The sequence below is a fragment of the Oncorhynchus kisutch genome, linkage group LG13 (assembly GCF_002021735.2).
Source record: "Oncorhynchus kisutch isolate 150728-3 linkage group LG13, Okis_V2, whole genome shotgun sequence".
Lineage (NCBI taxonomy): Eukaryota > Metazoa > Chordata > Actinopteri > Salmoniformes > Salmonidae > Oncorhynchus > Oncorhynchus kisutch.
The window spans coordinates 29,476,586-29,494,014 of NC_034186.2; the positions used below are offsets into that span (position 1 = coordinate 29,476,586).

At 40.8% G+C, this 17,429-nt stretch overlaps 1 protein-coding gene and 1 long non-coding RNA gene across 3 annotated transcripts in view; one reads left to right on the forward strand and one right to left on the reverse strand.

Annotated features, from left to right (window-relative positions):
* LOC109902985 (neuroligin-1) overlaps positions 1-17,429 on the reverse strand; it is a 264,549-nt gene that overhangs the window by 188,061 nt on the left and 59,059 nt on the right. Inside the window, exons 3-4 of one of the 2 annotated variants that reach the window (XM_031785956.1) lie at positions 5,183-5,242; positions 1,849-2,001 (exon numbers count right to left, since the gene is read on the reverse strand). In XM_031785956.1, coding sequence (XP_031641816.1) covers positions 1,849-2,001; positions 5,183-5,242 — 213 coding nt within the window. The remainder of the gene's footprint in view (positions 1-1,848; positions 2,002-5,182; positions 5,243-17,429) is intronic. The other variant, XM_031785958.1, reaches the window with a different exon arrangement.
* Positions 8,611-9,263, forward strand: LOC109902644 (uncharacterized). The gene is made up of 3 exons (XR_002256914.2): positions 8,611-8,737; positions 8,830-8,952; positions 9,087-9,263. It is a non-coding gene; the product is annotated as an uncharacterized LOC109902644 (long non-coding RNA).

The following is a 17,429-nucleotide window of genomic DNA, read 5'->3' on the forward strand; positions in this document are numbered from 1 at the left end:
GGGTTCTGATACAGGGAGTCATTAAGCACAATAAAAGCCATCCTGATTTAGACATGTTATTAACTCCCTTATTAGCCTTGGCTTTAACTACTAAAAGGTCATATTTGTGAGCTTCAACAATTCTGGAATTCAAAGGATGCTTAACGATGGATTGGACCAGAGAATGTGTTGAGGCCATAAGGTTCACGCCAACACTACAGTGCGCAGGGCTGTGTTTTAAATAGGTCTTATGTGAGTTGAAGCTCGGCCAGACTGTGGTCTTATACAGGAGTCCATGATGAGTATGATTCGGCCCATAAATTCAGAGCAATTCTGATAATGATGCGCTGACAGCAGAGTTCCATTATTCCATTAAGGCGTCTTACAAAACCCTGACACATCTGCAGACACACACGGAGGCAGGCCGAGAAACGGCCCCTGGCCAAATCCATCCCGCGCTACACCCAAACCGATAAATAAAGCTCACGTCAGCCACTCTGCATATTTCGGGCTCCTTATGACTCTGCATGCCTTCCCTGACAATGAAAAACAAATCATCAGGTGGCAAGAAAAAAAAAATACCAAGAACCCAATAATGTTGGCAGGATCATTAGTGGGAGAGAAAAGCACCACTAGCATTCTCTCTCCCAGTCTTTCTCTCTCTCGCTCTCTTTCTCCCGTTCTCTCTCGTCCTCTTTTCTGCTCTCCTCTAATTGTCAGGTTAATTAGGAGGAGTAGCAGCATTGGTTAAATAGCCTCCCCCCCCCCCCACACACACACACGAGATGAAGGGGCCACGATGACAGAGCCCCTCTGTTACTTCCTTTGCACATTCACACACAGTCCTGACTACAAAAGGGCCACAGGGGCCAAGGCACTTCTGGGCCTTGTTAGACGGGCCCTTGATTGGCTGGTCAGATGAGCAGAGAGCAGGCTTGTCACACATCACACAGCGTCTGCTTTGCTCCTGTAACGTTACTCTGCTCATCTCATTCAGCAGAGCTGAGTGGTTTGATCCGCTTACCCCACCGCCACAGGGGTAAATACAAACACTGAGGAAAATGTCAACAAGACTCTTTGTGATGCTAAAAAGATACATCTGATTAAATATGCTCCCATTTTTCCTGTAGCACCAAACCACAGCCTCTTAGCTTGACAGGAGAACCAGCATTAGTGAAAACACAGCCACACCACTTACCTGATCATCACCAAAACTGGTGCTTTTAAATCTTCACATGAACACTATCAACATGAAACCAGTCCAGAGGAATCAGGCCTAATGTTTTAAAATTCCAATTATTATCGTTGCTAATTTAAATTCAGGAGGGATTCAAGTTGTTGCCAAATTGCTCACAATAAAAACATCTGACATACCACGTTTTCTAATATTCATAATTTGTACAAATAAAGACTTGTTATGGAGAGAAATCAATTTGGAAATAGTTGCTTTATGGGGACAAAAGCAGGGGCTCATGCTGGGGGCTGGTCATAAAGTATTCATGGTTATAATTATACCCCATATTTACTATCATCTTAAATCTTGTGCCTCCAAGCTCGGTTTCCTTTGACACATATTGCTGCTGGTGTGAGTGAAAGGAGGATATTGCCACAGAGTTGTGTGCATTAAAGCCTTGATGCTTTTCAGGAGGGGTAAATCACCATATGAAGCGAGAATAAGGATATTCATGAAAACAAATGACAGCATAATCTCATTGAGGGTGAAACCATAGCACCTCCGTTTCACTCTGTTTCACACTGTCCCCCCAAGGCAAAGAAAAAGCATTGATGGGCGCCTACTGTCCGGTATATACATATATAGGTAGCTAGTGTGGGGGATTAGTGATAAGGACAAAATCTGGAAAACCTTACCTAATACTCCAAGCCGGTAGTTCACTGTGATGACGATAACATTGCCGTAACTTGCCAAGATGCTGCCGTCAAACATATTCCCAGTGCCCTCCATGTAGGATCCCCCATGGATAAATACCATCACTGGCTTGGGGCTACCGCTTTCACGGATGTCTGCAAGGGGAAGGAAATGATTAAAGGACAAATTAAAATGACAGCTGGAGATGCAATCTAAATTGTGGACGCTTTAGTTTTCTCATAATTTCGGACACATTGACTTAGCTTTGAGACAATTTCTGCTTTTGCACGTGATACCGCTCATTTCATACGTGACAAGTATGACATGTTCCTGGTAATTGAAAATTCCACATTAATCTTGTTTTTTGTTTCAGGAAATTTTATGGGCTCTTATTTTTGGGGGGCCAATAAACTGTCAGCATTAAAGAAGCGTAGAGATTCAAACTGACATTTCAATTTAAGCGGCACAGGTGGCTAGTTTTATCAGTAACGTAGAATCTAATAAACAAGATTGAACCTAAATGTTTTAATGATTAACATTCTTCAAGAAAAGTTTTTAATTCAATTTCAGACATCCAACGTTTCCCTTTAACAAAGTGTTACGCTTACTGAACTTTGCATAATGACATCAACTCAATTGATCCCGTCTTTGAGAGAGGACATCTAGTTTGGCCGCTGGGTTTGAATTAAATGGGGGATAGGGAGGGATACTAAAAAATTGGCTTCTGATTACTTTTATATTCCACAAAGGAGACAGACGTTTCATCTTGGGTGCAAAATATCCACATTCATGTTCAATATCTTATCGATGTTTGGTGTTGGGGGACACTTGCAGGAGGTCTCAGAGCTAAGGAAAGTAATTAAATAGTAAAGAAAGTAGGATGGCATCTTCCACAATGCCTTTATGGCAAAACATGAGGCTGTATTTGCAAAATGCAAGCACATCTCTGTTCTTTTAGTTGATTTTCTTCCTCCCACTCTGTCTTTCTCTTTCCTTCGCTCTCTTTCTTACATTTCCAGTGAAAGCGGGAAGAAAATGCCAGGGCACCTCTAATCCTCACGTCTTCAGTAGGCAATCCATAACTTCTAGAATATTGATGAGGACTGAGCAGCTGCTGAGTGCATGTGTATGCGCGTGTGTGTGTGTGCGCGCAAAAGCATACGTTTTTGGTGAAAGAAAGAGAGAACAATAGAAGGGGGAGAGAAATAGGGAAAGAGTGGGAGATACTGTAAAGAGAGAGATCCGGAGGGCAAATCTAAATTATTTTCATAAATTGCGCATCAGAATCCTAACATCTTCCATTCACTTTGATTAATTAATTGAATCACAGAAGAGCAGCTGGATTCACGCAAGTGTGTAAACTAGAGCAGCATTGAGACAGGAGAGTAATACCTGATCTCTCCATATAGTTACAAACATAACAGCAAGGTAAATGATTAAATATGTAAAATAAAACTAGGACTGAAGACTAACTGGAAAGATTGCGTGTCTGTTTGTCTGTCTATGTCAATGCATGCGTTCATGCGTACATGTGAAAGTGAAATATTCATACAGTGCATATGTTGCCCCCCTCTGTCTCTTGTGTGGGTGCCAACAGCAGATTAAAGTGACACACATCTGGTCACAGAGGGTTATGGCTACAGTGTCTGTCAGGATGTCCATTACATCATTCATGTCATTCACAGTCCTTTATGCTGTTTGTTCTTGTGTTCACTTCATCTTTGTGAGTGGCAAAAGCAAGTGCACATTCTAAATCCTTTGGAGGGATTCCAGGCTTCTCTGACAGAGGTCAAACCATTTTAAACCTCCATCAATGAGGAATAGATGCCAGGGAATTGTGTGTGCTGGCTTTTGAGAATAGATGGCAATTCAGCCATTTGTTCTAAACTGGGCCTACTAATCATAGGGTTCGGTCATGCATCCTACGTGGACGCCATGGCATGCTAGGCTAATCCTAGCTGTAGGTAAGGTACAGAGGTAAGTGAGGACAGGTGCATTCCTATACAGGCGCTCACATCACAGAAGACTAGCTATAAAAGCACTGCACTGGATATCCATCCAATGCCAAATCTGGATGGCCTTGCTAACAAGCTACAGTATAAAGAGAATGTCCCTGTCACAATCCTCCTGAGGACAAAGGTTTCCATCCATTACAAATCCACAGGTGGAGTGGCACCTACAGAGAACTGCACATCTTACATTCCATGACATTGAGGTTCCATGGCAGTGTGTTGTTGTTGTCATTTGATTATATAGCTCTGTTGTGGCAATAGGTTAAATGTCAAAAGAGCACCGCCAGTGAGTTATCAAGCCGATTGGTCCTTGGGCCATTTCAATGTGTTGGTTTTAACAGCATATTGTCTTCTGTCTTAGAGAGGATTATTAGTCTGGCCTGGATTCTTCATCAAGTGAATACTTGAGAGGCTGGCTGAGATTTCACTGTATATTTGTGTCTCTAATCTTTTGATGTGTGTACTCAGGAAATCGCAAGTTGCTGCAGATCAAAGATAGCTGCCGCATTCCTAGTTTAGTTTTCTGTAATTGGTGTTTATTTCACCAGATTATACAGGAGATGTGCATTATTAAGACTGTGTTCTGTCATTAAGTAGGAAGTTCACTTTCTCACTTTCTCTTTGAATAACTTAATTTGGGGTTATTTGAGTACTTTCTTCAGTCTGTTACTTTTCAGTGAGAAGCCCATTTTAGATTTGTTGATTTAAACATTTGGCCTTGATTCCTAGGTTTACATAACTGTGCCATAATGTACTTGAATTTGTGTAAAATAGTGATGAAGTGGCCTCGTTAGGAAGGGATTTGTGATCAATATGTTACAGGTCTTTGCCCATAACGATCCAGGAACATCCATACATGTTGCATAGGAAACGTACAGTTTTTTTACAACACAACTGAAGGTGACTTATGTGTTAGGATTGATCACGGTATCAAATTCCCCAGGGTTGGAATAGTATATTTTATTTTGGAAAAGGAAAAGAGTTGTGAAAAATCATGCAAAAAGGTGTTACGATTTAATTGAAGGGTTAATAGTTACTCTCTTTTAGATGGGATGCAACATGTATTTATTTGTTTACAAAATGTAAAAAGAATTCAAGCAAAAACCTATGTTAGATTATTAACAATTAAGTACTCTGGAATGATGTGCGACATTAAACATACTCTTAAAACATCAAGCAAAAAAGACAAAACACATCCAGCAAAAATTACGGAGAAAAAAAATCTTCACTTTCAAAAAAAGGACAAGAAATGTAAAAAAAAAAATCAAAGAGGAAAAATTGGAGGGTTCCTTGTCATGCAAATATGTTTGGCATCAAAAAATACCTTCATCCTCCGCCCCGTCATTATCACCTAAATCATCATTGTGTTTCTTTGTAAGGGGACCTAGGATCAAGAATGGAGAAGATGGAGGAAACAGATAATATAAGAACACACAAACCTTAAAAATGCTCAAAAGAGAAAGAAATCTTAAGTGATTTTCCCTGTGAAAACTTTTACTGAAAGAGAAAGAATGTAAATAATATCATACACATTTGTGGAGCTTGGTAGCTATGAGATAGTAAGACTTTTGTTACAAAGTACTGTAACAAAACAAAAAGGATCTTCAAAATAGGACCCTTTCTTTCAAAAAGATTCAAGAATGTAAGATAAGTCGTTCCCAGTAAAACAGGTCCTATAGGGTCACAGCTTTACCTCATGTCATTCTAACCCTCATGTCATTCTCAAGTAAACAGACAAAAGCATAATTGTTATGGATGTTTGTGAGGGTGTCTTCTAACATTATGTTCCAATAAGTAGCCCACGTCTGTGAATGTTAATGTGCTAAAAGAGAATACTCCAGATTGAATCATTAGTGGACTCATACTATGTAAATATGTAAAATAGAACCTAAATGAAGTAATTTCATTGTAGGATCACAGAGTGCCAAAATGCAAATGGAAAAAGTTAATGTATTAAGTGGCTCCAAACACACAGAGGTTAATTGCTTAATTCTCCCTCATTGGCAAAATAATAAAGCAGGAAATAGGTCAGACTGCAGCAGAATAAACCAAGACAGGATTCATTTAGGGAGTAACAGCACAAAGACCGCAGCAATGGACTGTACTATAAACACGACACAGATGGACAAACAGATAGACAGGCACACAGAAAGACAGACGGGGGCACAGAAAGACACACAGGCACACAGAAAGACAGACGGGGGGACACAGAAAGACAGACGGGGGCACACACAGACACACAAGGTTGACAAAGCGTTAGTCTAGACACATGCGAGCTAGATCAAGCATGTGTAAGCAGAGAGCAGCACATGAAAGAGTGAGATACACAGTATGACCAATGAAAGAAGCCTTCCCACACATCACTCAAACTCATCCTGCTTATGATCATGCTCCTTCGTGACAATACAGTACAGGAAAACCAAAACAGGGAAGCAATGAGAGGCAGGGATGGGAGGGGGAAATGGAAATGCTCTGTTTTCTGTTCATTCTATTAAAATAGTCCAGTCATTTATTTTCCTCATGTCTTGTAGCCAGAACGCTAGAGCAGTAGGCAATGGCATGACACCTCTATAATTTGTAGCAACATTCTGGAGAAGAAAACAGGGGTTATTCAACACTGGAGAGAACATTTGGCGTAAACATCCCGTTTCACCCAGCAGCCATGCTGAGATTGATTTTGTGAGATACATGACAAAAAATGAAAACAGTTAAGAGTAAAGTACACTGTAGCCTACCTTATCGGAACACATCATTAAACCATCACATTCTCATAAGCTAAGGTAAGGCTTATAAAGCAACTGAACGTAGATGCTGGAGCAAGGCACTGCAGTGCCCTGTGACATGACTGTGCATGGCTGTCCCCTATCTGAGGGGATGGTTGGATCATATCAGTCAGGACGGCAACATGACAGCATGCTGTCAGCATCACGTCACTCCTAAACTCCAAGTGACTGAGGGCCAGGCCCTGCACACTGACTTTCCAACCCCTCTGACCCCTTTGGAGTACTGAACGCCTCAACACTTTTGTGTCGCACCTGGCTCCACTGCACTGATTAGGGAGACTCTGTTTTTCTGTCTTTCCCAGTATTTATTTTCTCTTTCTCCCTTTACCTCAGTCTACCTTTCTCTCCCTCTATTTACTCTGCCTCTCCGTCTGTCTAACTGCCAAACTGTTTTCCTGTGCCGTTGTCTCTGTCCCTCTGCCCCCCCCCCCCCCACACACACACACACACACACACACTGTCTGTCTCACCAGTAATGCTGTCTCCCAGTCAGATGATAAATTGATTTATTACTGCAGCCTAGCTCTTACACACCCCTTCCAAATGAATTTCCATATCCCTCGTTGTGCCGATATTGATTTGTGTTCATCTCTGACTGATAAAGTGCAACTTCACGCTTGAGTACTCTGTAATGCAGAAAAAGAGGTGGGCTGGTGAGGCGTGCAGCAGGCGGCCGACTCCGGGGCTCCTGGCCCTTAACACTTTAATGCACTATGAACCCTGAGGCTCCAACCAGATTAGGTCATTAATGCTTTGAGCTCAATTGATCTTACATTGTGCACATGGGCATCCATACGACACATTCGTCAAGGATCTTAGGCCTATCCAAATGGAAACAAACCAACTCAATCATTGATTTGACCATAAAAACAACGGGCTCTCTAACATACAAAAGCCAATGAATCTGGGGATTAAGTACTGACCTTCGACAGTACTGGCTATAAAACATATTGTTGCATGAACAAATATTTCACATCCTTTGATAAATTACTGAATGTCTATGGTGAAATATAGCCTGTATGGTGAAATATTTCATACAATGCAGTTTGTGCCATAACATTTTGATCAAGAGCAGAATACACAAGAACTTACCTTTCGAATCAAGTCCAACAGCACAACTCATTCCCAGGGGCCGAGTGAGTCATGAGCCTGGTGCCCATGGGACACATGTAGTGCAGTGTACATGGCTATACAGCCAATTACAGTGCTCACAGCTCTGTGGATCTCTTTGATCAATGACTCAGGACCAGGTGGTACTCAGGAACAGGACACTACTGAATACATCCACCCATGTGTTGTGCACTTGATGCAGTGCCATCCTACTCGATTCAAATGTTAGAGGCACATAACAGAGAGAGGCTGGCTCTTTGGCTGACTGACTCACACTCTCAAAGCACGAAAAATAACACAGATGAAAAACAAATGCTCACAGGTGTGGCTGGGGAGGATTTGACTGCATTAACATTCTAAAACAAGATAGTAACCTCAACCTGCACTCATCATTTAAGGGGCAATCAGCAGTTGGTGTATACATGTTTTGACTTATACATTATTGATATGGACCCATTGATTCTTGAAGAATATAACTTGTAAATGCCCCATGGGCTTAGTTCAACTATCGTACCCCATCAGAACCCAAAATATAAGCTTGTTTTACTCCAATGTTTGTAAACAAAGTAAATGTAAACACTGTATTGCCTCAAACCATGGTTAAAACTATCATTTTGATATCTGGATGGTCAGTCCTTGCTCTACACTCTACAAATTAGGTGTTCAATAAGGGTTTTTCTAAGATCCTCAAAGTTCTTTGAAGAACCTTAATTCTAAGCACTGAAAATATCCCCCAAAAGGTTAATTGAGCAACCTCGTTAGTTGGTGGGCGTTCTTGCAGGTACCTAACTGCCCAACTGAAACGTTTGGATTTGAATTTCAATGGACAGCAGGTGCAGGCACTTAACTGAAAAATGTAAAGGTCTCAATTTAAAGGAAAGGTTTGTCCCTTGTATGATGTAAATTGATATTGTTTTATGGTGAAACCACCTATCTTTTCATATTTGTGCAAATCAAAATTCAATGGATATCAAATCAACAAAGAGGTAAGAATATGTAGGCTATAAGAATATGTTGAAGACAAGATGTATTGGGTGCAGATGACTGAACTGCTCACTTTTGCATCCTTTTCTGCAAGTATACAAAGACGAGGAGGCATACACAAAGGTATGTCAATTGGTATGTTATGCAGATCACATGTATCATCCTCCTCCCTTACCTCTTCAATGAATATCCCATAGGCCTCTACATTATGGACAAGGTATGTGCATGAAAACCATTATCAAAACAGTTCATTCACATTTTCCACAAAAACCAAGGTATGAATACTGTTAATCATCTGTATAATTTAAAAAAATGTGGATTCACAGACTTCATCTCTGATGAATTTAACAGGAAACCTGTTCGATCACCATGCACTGAAAAATCATTCTGGATATGGATACAGAAAACATCAACACATTAACATCAACACGCCAGAGGATATACCCATTGAACTTGGGGCTCTGCTGGGAGTTTACCTCATCTTTAGATTGTTTTTATTCTGCTTTGCCACTAAAATAACAATAAACACTGAAAACTAAAATATGGTGTTATTGTTATGTATATTATTATTAATAATAATAATAATAATAGGGGAGGGGGGGCAGTTCATCAAATTAACCCCAAAAGGTTCTTCAAGGATCCATTAAAAAGGTTATTTGAAGAACCCTTTTAAATGGGTATTCGAAGAACTTATAGGGGTTCCCCCACAGTTTCAACTTGAAGAACCTCTAAAGGATACTCCAGGAACTTTGTTTTTAGCGTGCATACAGTACTCATTGACTTTTTCCACATTTTGTTACGTTACAGCCTTATTCTAAAATGGATTAAATAAATACAAATCCTCAGCAATCTACACACACTACCCCATAATGACAAAACAGGTTTTTAGAAATACCTTATTTACATAAGTATTCAGCCTTTGCGATCAGACTCGAAATTGAGCTCAGGTGCATCCTGTTTCCATTGATCCTCCTTGAGATGTTTCTACAACTTGATTGGAATCCACCTGTGGTAAATTCAATTGATTGGACATGATTTAGAAAGGCACACACCTGTCTATATAAGATCCCACAGTTGACGGTGCATGTCGGAGCAAAAACCAAGGTCGAAGGAATTGTCAATGGTCCCTCAGACAGAGCGCTAGAGTTCCTCTGTGGAGATGGGAGAAACTTCCAGAAGGACAACCATTTCTGCAGCAGTCCACCAATCAGGCCTTTATGGTAGAGTGGCCAGACAGAAGCCACTTCTCCGTAAAAAGGTACATGACAGCCCACTTGGATTTTGCCAAAAGGCAACTAAAGACTCTCAGACCATGAGAAACAAGATTCTCTGGTCTGATGAAACCAAGATTTAACAGGATGTTTTTCAGCGGCAGGGACTGGGATACTGGTCAGGATTGAGGCAAAGATGAACAGAGCAAAGTACAGAGATCCTTGATGAAAACCTGCTCCAGAGGGCTCAGGACCTCAGACTGGGGCAAAGGTTCACCTTCCAACAGGACAACAACCCTAAGCACACAGCCAAGATAACGCAGGAGTGGCATCGGGACAAGTCTCTGAATGTCCTTGAGTGGCCCAGCGAGAGCCCGGACGTGAACCTGATCGAACATCTCTGGAGTGATTTGAAAATAGGTGTGCAGCAACGCTCCCCATTCAACCTGACAGAGCTTGAGAGGATTTGCAGAGAAGAATGGGTAAAAACTCCCCAAATACAGGTGTGCCAAGCTTGTAGCGTCATGCCCAAGAAGACTCGAGGCTATAATCGCTGCCAAAGGTGCTAAAGGGTCTGAATACTTATGTAAATGTCATATTTCAGTTTTTTATTTGTAATAAATTAGCACACATTATCTAAAAACCTGTTTTTGCTTTGTCATTATGGGGTACTGTGTGCAGATCGATGCAGATTTTTTAAATACATTTTAGAATAAGGCTGTAACCTAACCAAATATCAAAAAAGTAATGGTCTGAATACGTTCCGATACTATGAATTTTTGAGAGCTTATATTTCTCGAGCACCATCCCTCAGCTTTTTAGCGAAAAACTTTGTTTTTGTTTCAACTGCTGATTGCCGCTTTAAGCCAGCTATGCATGCAGCTCTCGAGGCTCTGTAGATGCAAACTATACAGATAGGCAGGGTAGAGAAAACCACGTGACTACTATGTGCTTTGCAGAACACACATAGTATACATTCAGTACAACAGATGACCCTCTCAGCTGGCTGCCTGCCTGCCTATGACAAGGTTTCCCACACGTCTAGGCTAACATGTCGAGCCCAAGGCAACTAACCATGCCATATGGGACTAAAAGCCTCAGCAACCGCCCTGATTTTCCTTCAGTTCCAACCCAACAGCCTGTCTTTCCTACTGTCTAACTATGCACCCTACTACTGGTCACACCTGCCAGAGAGAGAAAGCATTCTCTACCCTCATAGAAGGGAGACATACTGTACTAAAATGTGTGACGGCTAAAGCACAAGATGAGGGGGAGAGGCTAGGATGAAGCTTTCGTTGACAGGACCGATTACCACAGAACAAGACGCATCTAGAGCACACTCCCATGGAAGTCGAGGCTTATTTTCCAACCCGCACTTTCATATACAGTACAGCTTGTAACATATGAGAACGATGTCACCTGTGTCATACAGGACTCAACCCTGTTGCACTCAGCTATTTAACTGGTATTGCACATCATCTCCATCTTTTCTGTTTGCTCTCTTCCATGCTAGTGAGAGAAGAAGGATACTATATCGGCACAGTGAGACCTGACATCAAACATTTCTTTCTTCAAAAATAATTTGTAACCATTCCAGCATGAATATTTCATGATGCTAATTGAATGTGCTTCAGTGTAGAGGTCTGCGCGGGACTGATTTCTTCATCCCGCCCGCACCCGCAGCTTTTCATACTGCACCCGCAGCCTTTCATACTGCACCCGTAGCTTTTCATACCGCACCCACAGGTTTTCATACCCCACCCGCAGCTTTTCATACTGCACCCGCAGCTTTTCATACTGCACCCGCAGCTTTTCATACTGCACCCACAGGTTTTCTGTCCAACTCCAACTGCAAGAACTGGTCCCAACCAGCCATGGTCTCAGCAATTTTGTGCCCTATAGGCAATATCAAAATGCTTTTTTTTGTGCCCTATAGGCGATATCAAAAATAACCTAAGAAATAGCCTGGGTTAAATTGAGATTTTCACGTGGCCCATTATTGGTAGGCTATATGACAATATACTTGACGTATTTGGAAGAAAAGCAGAGTTGGGGAGACTTGCACTTTTGCAAGCTATTTTTATAGCCTACCTTTTAGGAGTGCGATGATTTTCAGACATTTCCTTGGAAAGATAACTACCAGTGATTCTACAACCATGCATAGGCAGCCTACTCTATTTCAATGAGACCACATATACAGTATACGCATTTTTCATTATTCTATACGTAAATCCGAGACATTTCATTTAGTATGATATGTTACATTTCGTATGGTATGTATTCATTTGTGGATGTCCATCATCCATTACTTATCAAATGTTATCTATTACAATGTGTATGATATGTTAGGAATTGCCATTAGTCCAATAGGTTACATTTGCAAAATGTACGATATGTTACAAATTCCAATTTATATTTGCTAACGTTAGCTAGGTGACTAGGTGGTTACTGTTAGCAAGCTGGCTAATGTTAGCTGGATTAGGGTTTAGGGTTAAGGTTAGGAGTTAGGTTAAAAGTTAGTGTTAGGGGAAGAGTTAGCTAAAAAGATTAAGGTTAGAGTTAGGTGGAGGGTTATCTAACATGCTAAGTAGTAAATAAAGTTGGTAATTAGCTCAAATGCTAATGCTAGTTTGCGGTAATGAGATTGGACACAACCTTTGGGTTGCTAGTCATTTGCATTATACTTGTCATATGTAAAACCACTAAATGTAACATATCATAATTTCAGTGTCACGTATTTCCTATGTTATGTCTAGTCTGAGACCAGGCTGATCTCACACACCCAACTAGAATAGGAAAGGTAGGGTACTGAAGGTGAAGCAGTGACAAAGATTAATAATGTGACAAAGATGTGCTTTTACAAAGCAGAAAGATGATGTTTCCAAATAATCTGTGAGACAAAAAATATATTTTCATCCCAAAATAATATGTCTGTCTGAAAAATGCTGACTGTGCCGCAATGATCTCTGTCTGGACCCGCAGCCCTCTGTGTGTTTTCTCCCCTAATGAATCAATACACATACCTATGCTTTTATGTACCTATATATTCTGATATATTTGACATGTACTGCACACTCAGTCACTGTGTAATACTGTGTAACATCAGTCACAAATGGTAACAACTGGAGATTCATAAATATTTGATTTCCGTAACATGGCTGACATTCTAACAACTGATGACAAGGGTCTCTGGACCCAGCGAAAAAGGGTCTGATGCTGGGTTTCAAATATCAGTAGTAAATGCCAGCAAAAAATGTATTTTCTTGGAATCCCCCCTGGGGAGAGCAGAGAGGACCTGGGGACCCAAATGTCACAGCGCCTTTGGATTGTAAAGGTGCTGCTGCTCATTAGAGCCAGCCACTGACAGGATTTAAAGGCAGGTAACATCGGTGTGTGTGTGTGTGTGTGTGTGTGTGTGTGTGTGTGTGTGTGTGTGTGCACGCAGGGGGGATTTCATTAGGAGCTGTCAGAATGAGAACAGGGACATTGGAAATGACACACCTCGTAATAAGCACCCTTCCTGTTGAGGGGAAGTTGCCTGGAGAGGGGGTCAGCGACACCGCATCCTGCGAGGAGCACATAGCAAGATCAGTGTTTCCCCTATATAAAGTATGTAGAAAAGATAATGGACTTATATATGTTTTAATAAGATCATTTTTGAGAACTGACAATCCCCAACATAAAAACCAGACAGTCAGGGATAATCTAAAATCATGGAGCCCCCATTGATTTTGTTATTATGCTTGAGTCACTCAGATAGCATAAGAACAAGGTATAAGCCATGTGGGAAAGTGTATCACTGCAGAAAATTAGCTTTAAAACTGCAAATTGTCTCTCAGTCCTATGGCAATTGAAGGAAATTAGCTTTAAAAAAAATATAATTTTTTTTCTGCAGAGAAGAGGACGACCTTTGAAATGCGCCATTGGTCACCCACTTTGCCACTGCTGCTGAAAAAAATTATAGGGGAAACACTGAAAATAAATAATCTCACAGGAGCGTGTGCTGTAGCACCTCTGTTATTGGCCAGCCGAGTGTGGGCATAATCATTCAGGCCTTGACCATTTGATCATGAAGAGTGGCATCTCCATTCGATATAAAGTTAAGTAAGCACAAGGAGAGGATAGACTTGAGTGTGACCAATTTCCCAGCAGAGCAAAATATTGATCCAATTAAAAGTGCAGATACAGATAGTGCTAATTGTACTGGAATCACAAGATGTAGTATTGGCAATGCATGATGATTTTTGATCAATGCTTCACATGTTCCTATAATCATTGATTAGTATGCCCCACTGCGCATAAATTATGTTCTTTCTTGTCAATTTATATGTTCGCTCATTACACATACATACCTTTTTTTGATTTGGAAGCAAGTCAGACCATGTTTTTTAGGGTGAAATTCTATGCATCCATTCACTATAAAGTACTCTTAATTTTTATCCTAAATTGCTTGAGGTGTCCTGACTCAACATCTTGTAAAGTTTTAAAATAATATACAGTACCGGTTAAACGTTTGGACACACCTGCTTATTCAAGAGTTTTTCTTTATTTTTACTATTTTCTACATTGTAGAATAATAGTGAAGATACCAAAACTAGAAAATAACAAATATGGAATCAAGGAGTAACCAAAAAAGTGTTAAACATATCAAAATATATTTAAGATTTTAGATTCTTCAAAGTAGCCACCCTTTGCCTTGGTGACAGCTTTGCACACTCTTGGCATTACCTTAACCAGATTCACCTGGAATATTTTGCCAACAATCTTGAAGGAGTACCCACATATGCTGAGCACTTGTTGGCTGCTTTTCCTTCACTCGGTGGTCCAACTCATCCCAAACCATCTCAAATGGGTTGAGGTCGGGTGATTGTGGAGACCAGGTCATCTGATGCAGTACTCCATCACTCTCCTTCTTGGTCAAATAGCACTTGCACAGCCTGGAGGTGTGTTGGGTCATTGTCCTGTTGAAAAACAAATGATAGTCCCACTAAGCGCAAACCAGATGGGATGGCGTATTGCTGCAGAATGCTGTGGTAGCAATGCTGGTTAAGTGTGCCTTGAATTCTAAATACTGTAAATCACTGACAGTGTCAACATCAAAGCACCCCCACACCCTCTCACAAAGACACGGCAGATGGATCCAAAAATCGCAAATTTGGACTCATCAGACCAAAGAACAGATTTCCACTGGTCTAATGTCAATTGCTCTTGTTTGTTGGCCCAATCAAATCTCTTCTTCTTATTAGTGTCCTTTTAATAGTGTTTTCTTTGCCTCAATTGAACCATGAAGCCCTGATTCACACAGTCTCCTCTGAACAGTTGATGTTGAGATGTTTCTGTTACTTGAACTCTGTGAAACACTTATTTGGGCTGCAATTTCTGAGGCTGGTAACTCTAATGAACGTATCCTCTGCAGCAGAGGTAACCTGGGTCTTCTTTTCCTGTGGCGATCCTCATGTGAGCCAGTTCATTCATAGGGCTTGATGGTTTTTGCGACTGCACTTGAAGAAACTTTCAAAGTTCTTGAAATGTTCCGTATTTAATGACCTTCATGTCTTAAAGTAATGATGGACTGTTTTTTCTCTTTGCTTATTTGAGCTGTTCTTGCCATAATATGGACTTTGTCTTTTACCAAATAGGGCTGTATTCTGTATACCACCCCTACCTTGTCACAACACAACTGATTGGCTCAAATGCATTAAGAAGGAAAGAAATTCCACAAATTCACTTTTAACAAGGCTTGCCTTTTAATTGAAATGATTTACAGGTTACTACCTCATGAAGCTGGTTGAGAGAATGCCAAGAGTGTGCAAAGCTGTCATCAAGGTAAAGGGTGGCTACTTTCAAGGATCTCAAATATAAAATGTATTTTGATTAGTTTAACACTATTTTGGTTACTACATGATTCCATATGTGTTATTTCATAGTTTTTATGTCTTCACTGTTAATCTACAATGTAGAAAATAGTAAAAAATAAAGAAAAACCTTTAAATGTGTCCAAACTTTTGACTGGTACTGAATGTATATATTCTTTTTACAAATTATATCGGTATGCATCTGTTTGTCTCACTTTGATACATCAAAAGGACTTGAGAAAATCAAGCGTGGAGATGGCTGTGGTTGAGTTAAATGTCGCCCTGAGGTTGAGCATATGAAATCTACCATAGATAACGACCAAACAAGGAATCTTGCAGACACTGAGCTAAACAACCTTACGAGGTGCTGCCACACATAAAACAACCCTCATGATTCAAATAATTTATTAAACATAAATATTACTTTCTGGATGATCTGCTTATGTATTCATTTTGTATCCGTCATTGCCAGGGATGCAGCCTGATCAAATTAGTTTGGTTCCTTTTCTCTCAACTGGGCCTTTTATGTCGCAGCTAAATGGAGATTCTCTCCTTCTCTCTCTTGCTATCGTTCTGTCCGTCAGTCTCTCCCCCTCTGTATTTCAGTTTAGGTCTATCTGTGTCTGTTTATCTGTCTTGGTTTCTTTCACTTTCTCATTCCAGTTTAAGTCTCTGTGGATGCTCAGAGTGATTTAGGAGGGGCTTGTCTTCAAACAACTCCTATCTACCCACATACTGACACCTGTAGTATACCCCACTCACTAGCCGCACCCCATGGCCCTGACTAAAGGCCAAACCCAACCTGCAGCTAAACAATGCACCTACTCCTAAACAACATGTTATGATGTTATGCTAGCTGGATGCTCGGTCTCTAGACTCCAGATGAGTTGTACTCTGACAAGAGCTGGACAGCCAATGTTCATCAGGGTTCTAGCCAAGGCTCCCAACACGACACAGAGCACGGAGCATGCTTCTGAGGCCAGGCCTCAGCGAGGGGAGGTGAGATGATGAGGAAAGGGAGATGTTCAAAGAGGCCCAGGCACCAGCGGGACAGCAAACAGGCTAATTTGCCAGTGTATTCTATTTTCAAATCATTTCAATTTCAAAGCACTGCATTACCATGCGGCGGGGATGAAAGAGAGGACTGCAGTGCGTTGCTCAGCTCTGCCATCAACATCCCTCAACCCCAGCCCTCCTCTCCTCTCAAACAGCACGTCAGCAGAATTAGGCATCATTTACCAGCTCCAAAATGAATTCAAACACGTGCTCTTTCTCTCATTTTGCAGTGTGTGCACTGATGCCTTTGATTTGGACCTACAAATTACAAATTTAGCTTTTAATCAATATTTCATCTCTCCCATCTGAGAACCTGCATATATCCCACTCTAACTCACAAAATGCCGATCCTAATGGTTGCAAAGGGAAGACATTTTGGAGTTTGGATATGCCGTATCCTATGAACTGTGTACAGTACTTGGAAAACAATCACAAAAGTAATGCAACGTTGTTTTTAAAGTTCTGAACGTAACAGTGTGTGATAGGTTATGTAAAAATGATAATCAGTATTGTCACTGATAGGAACTAAAGCTGTGCCCATTACCTTTTGAGAGAGAGGCTTGAAAAGCAGG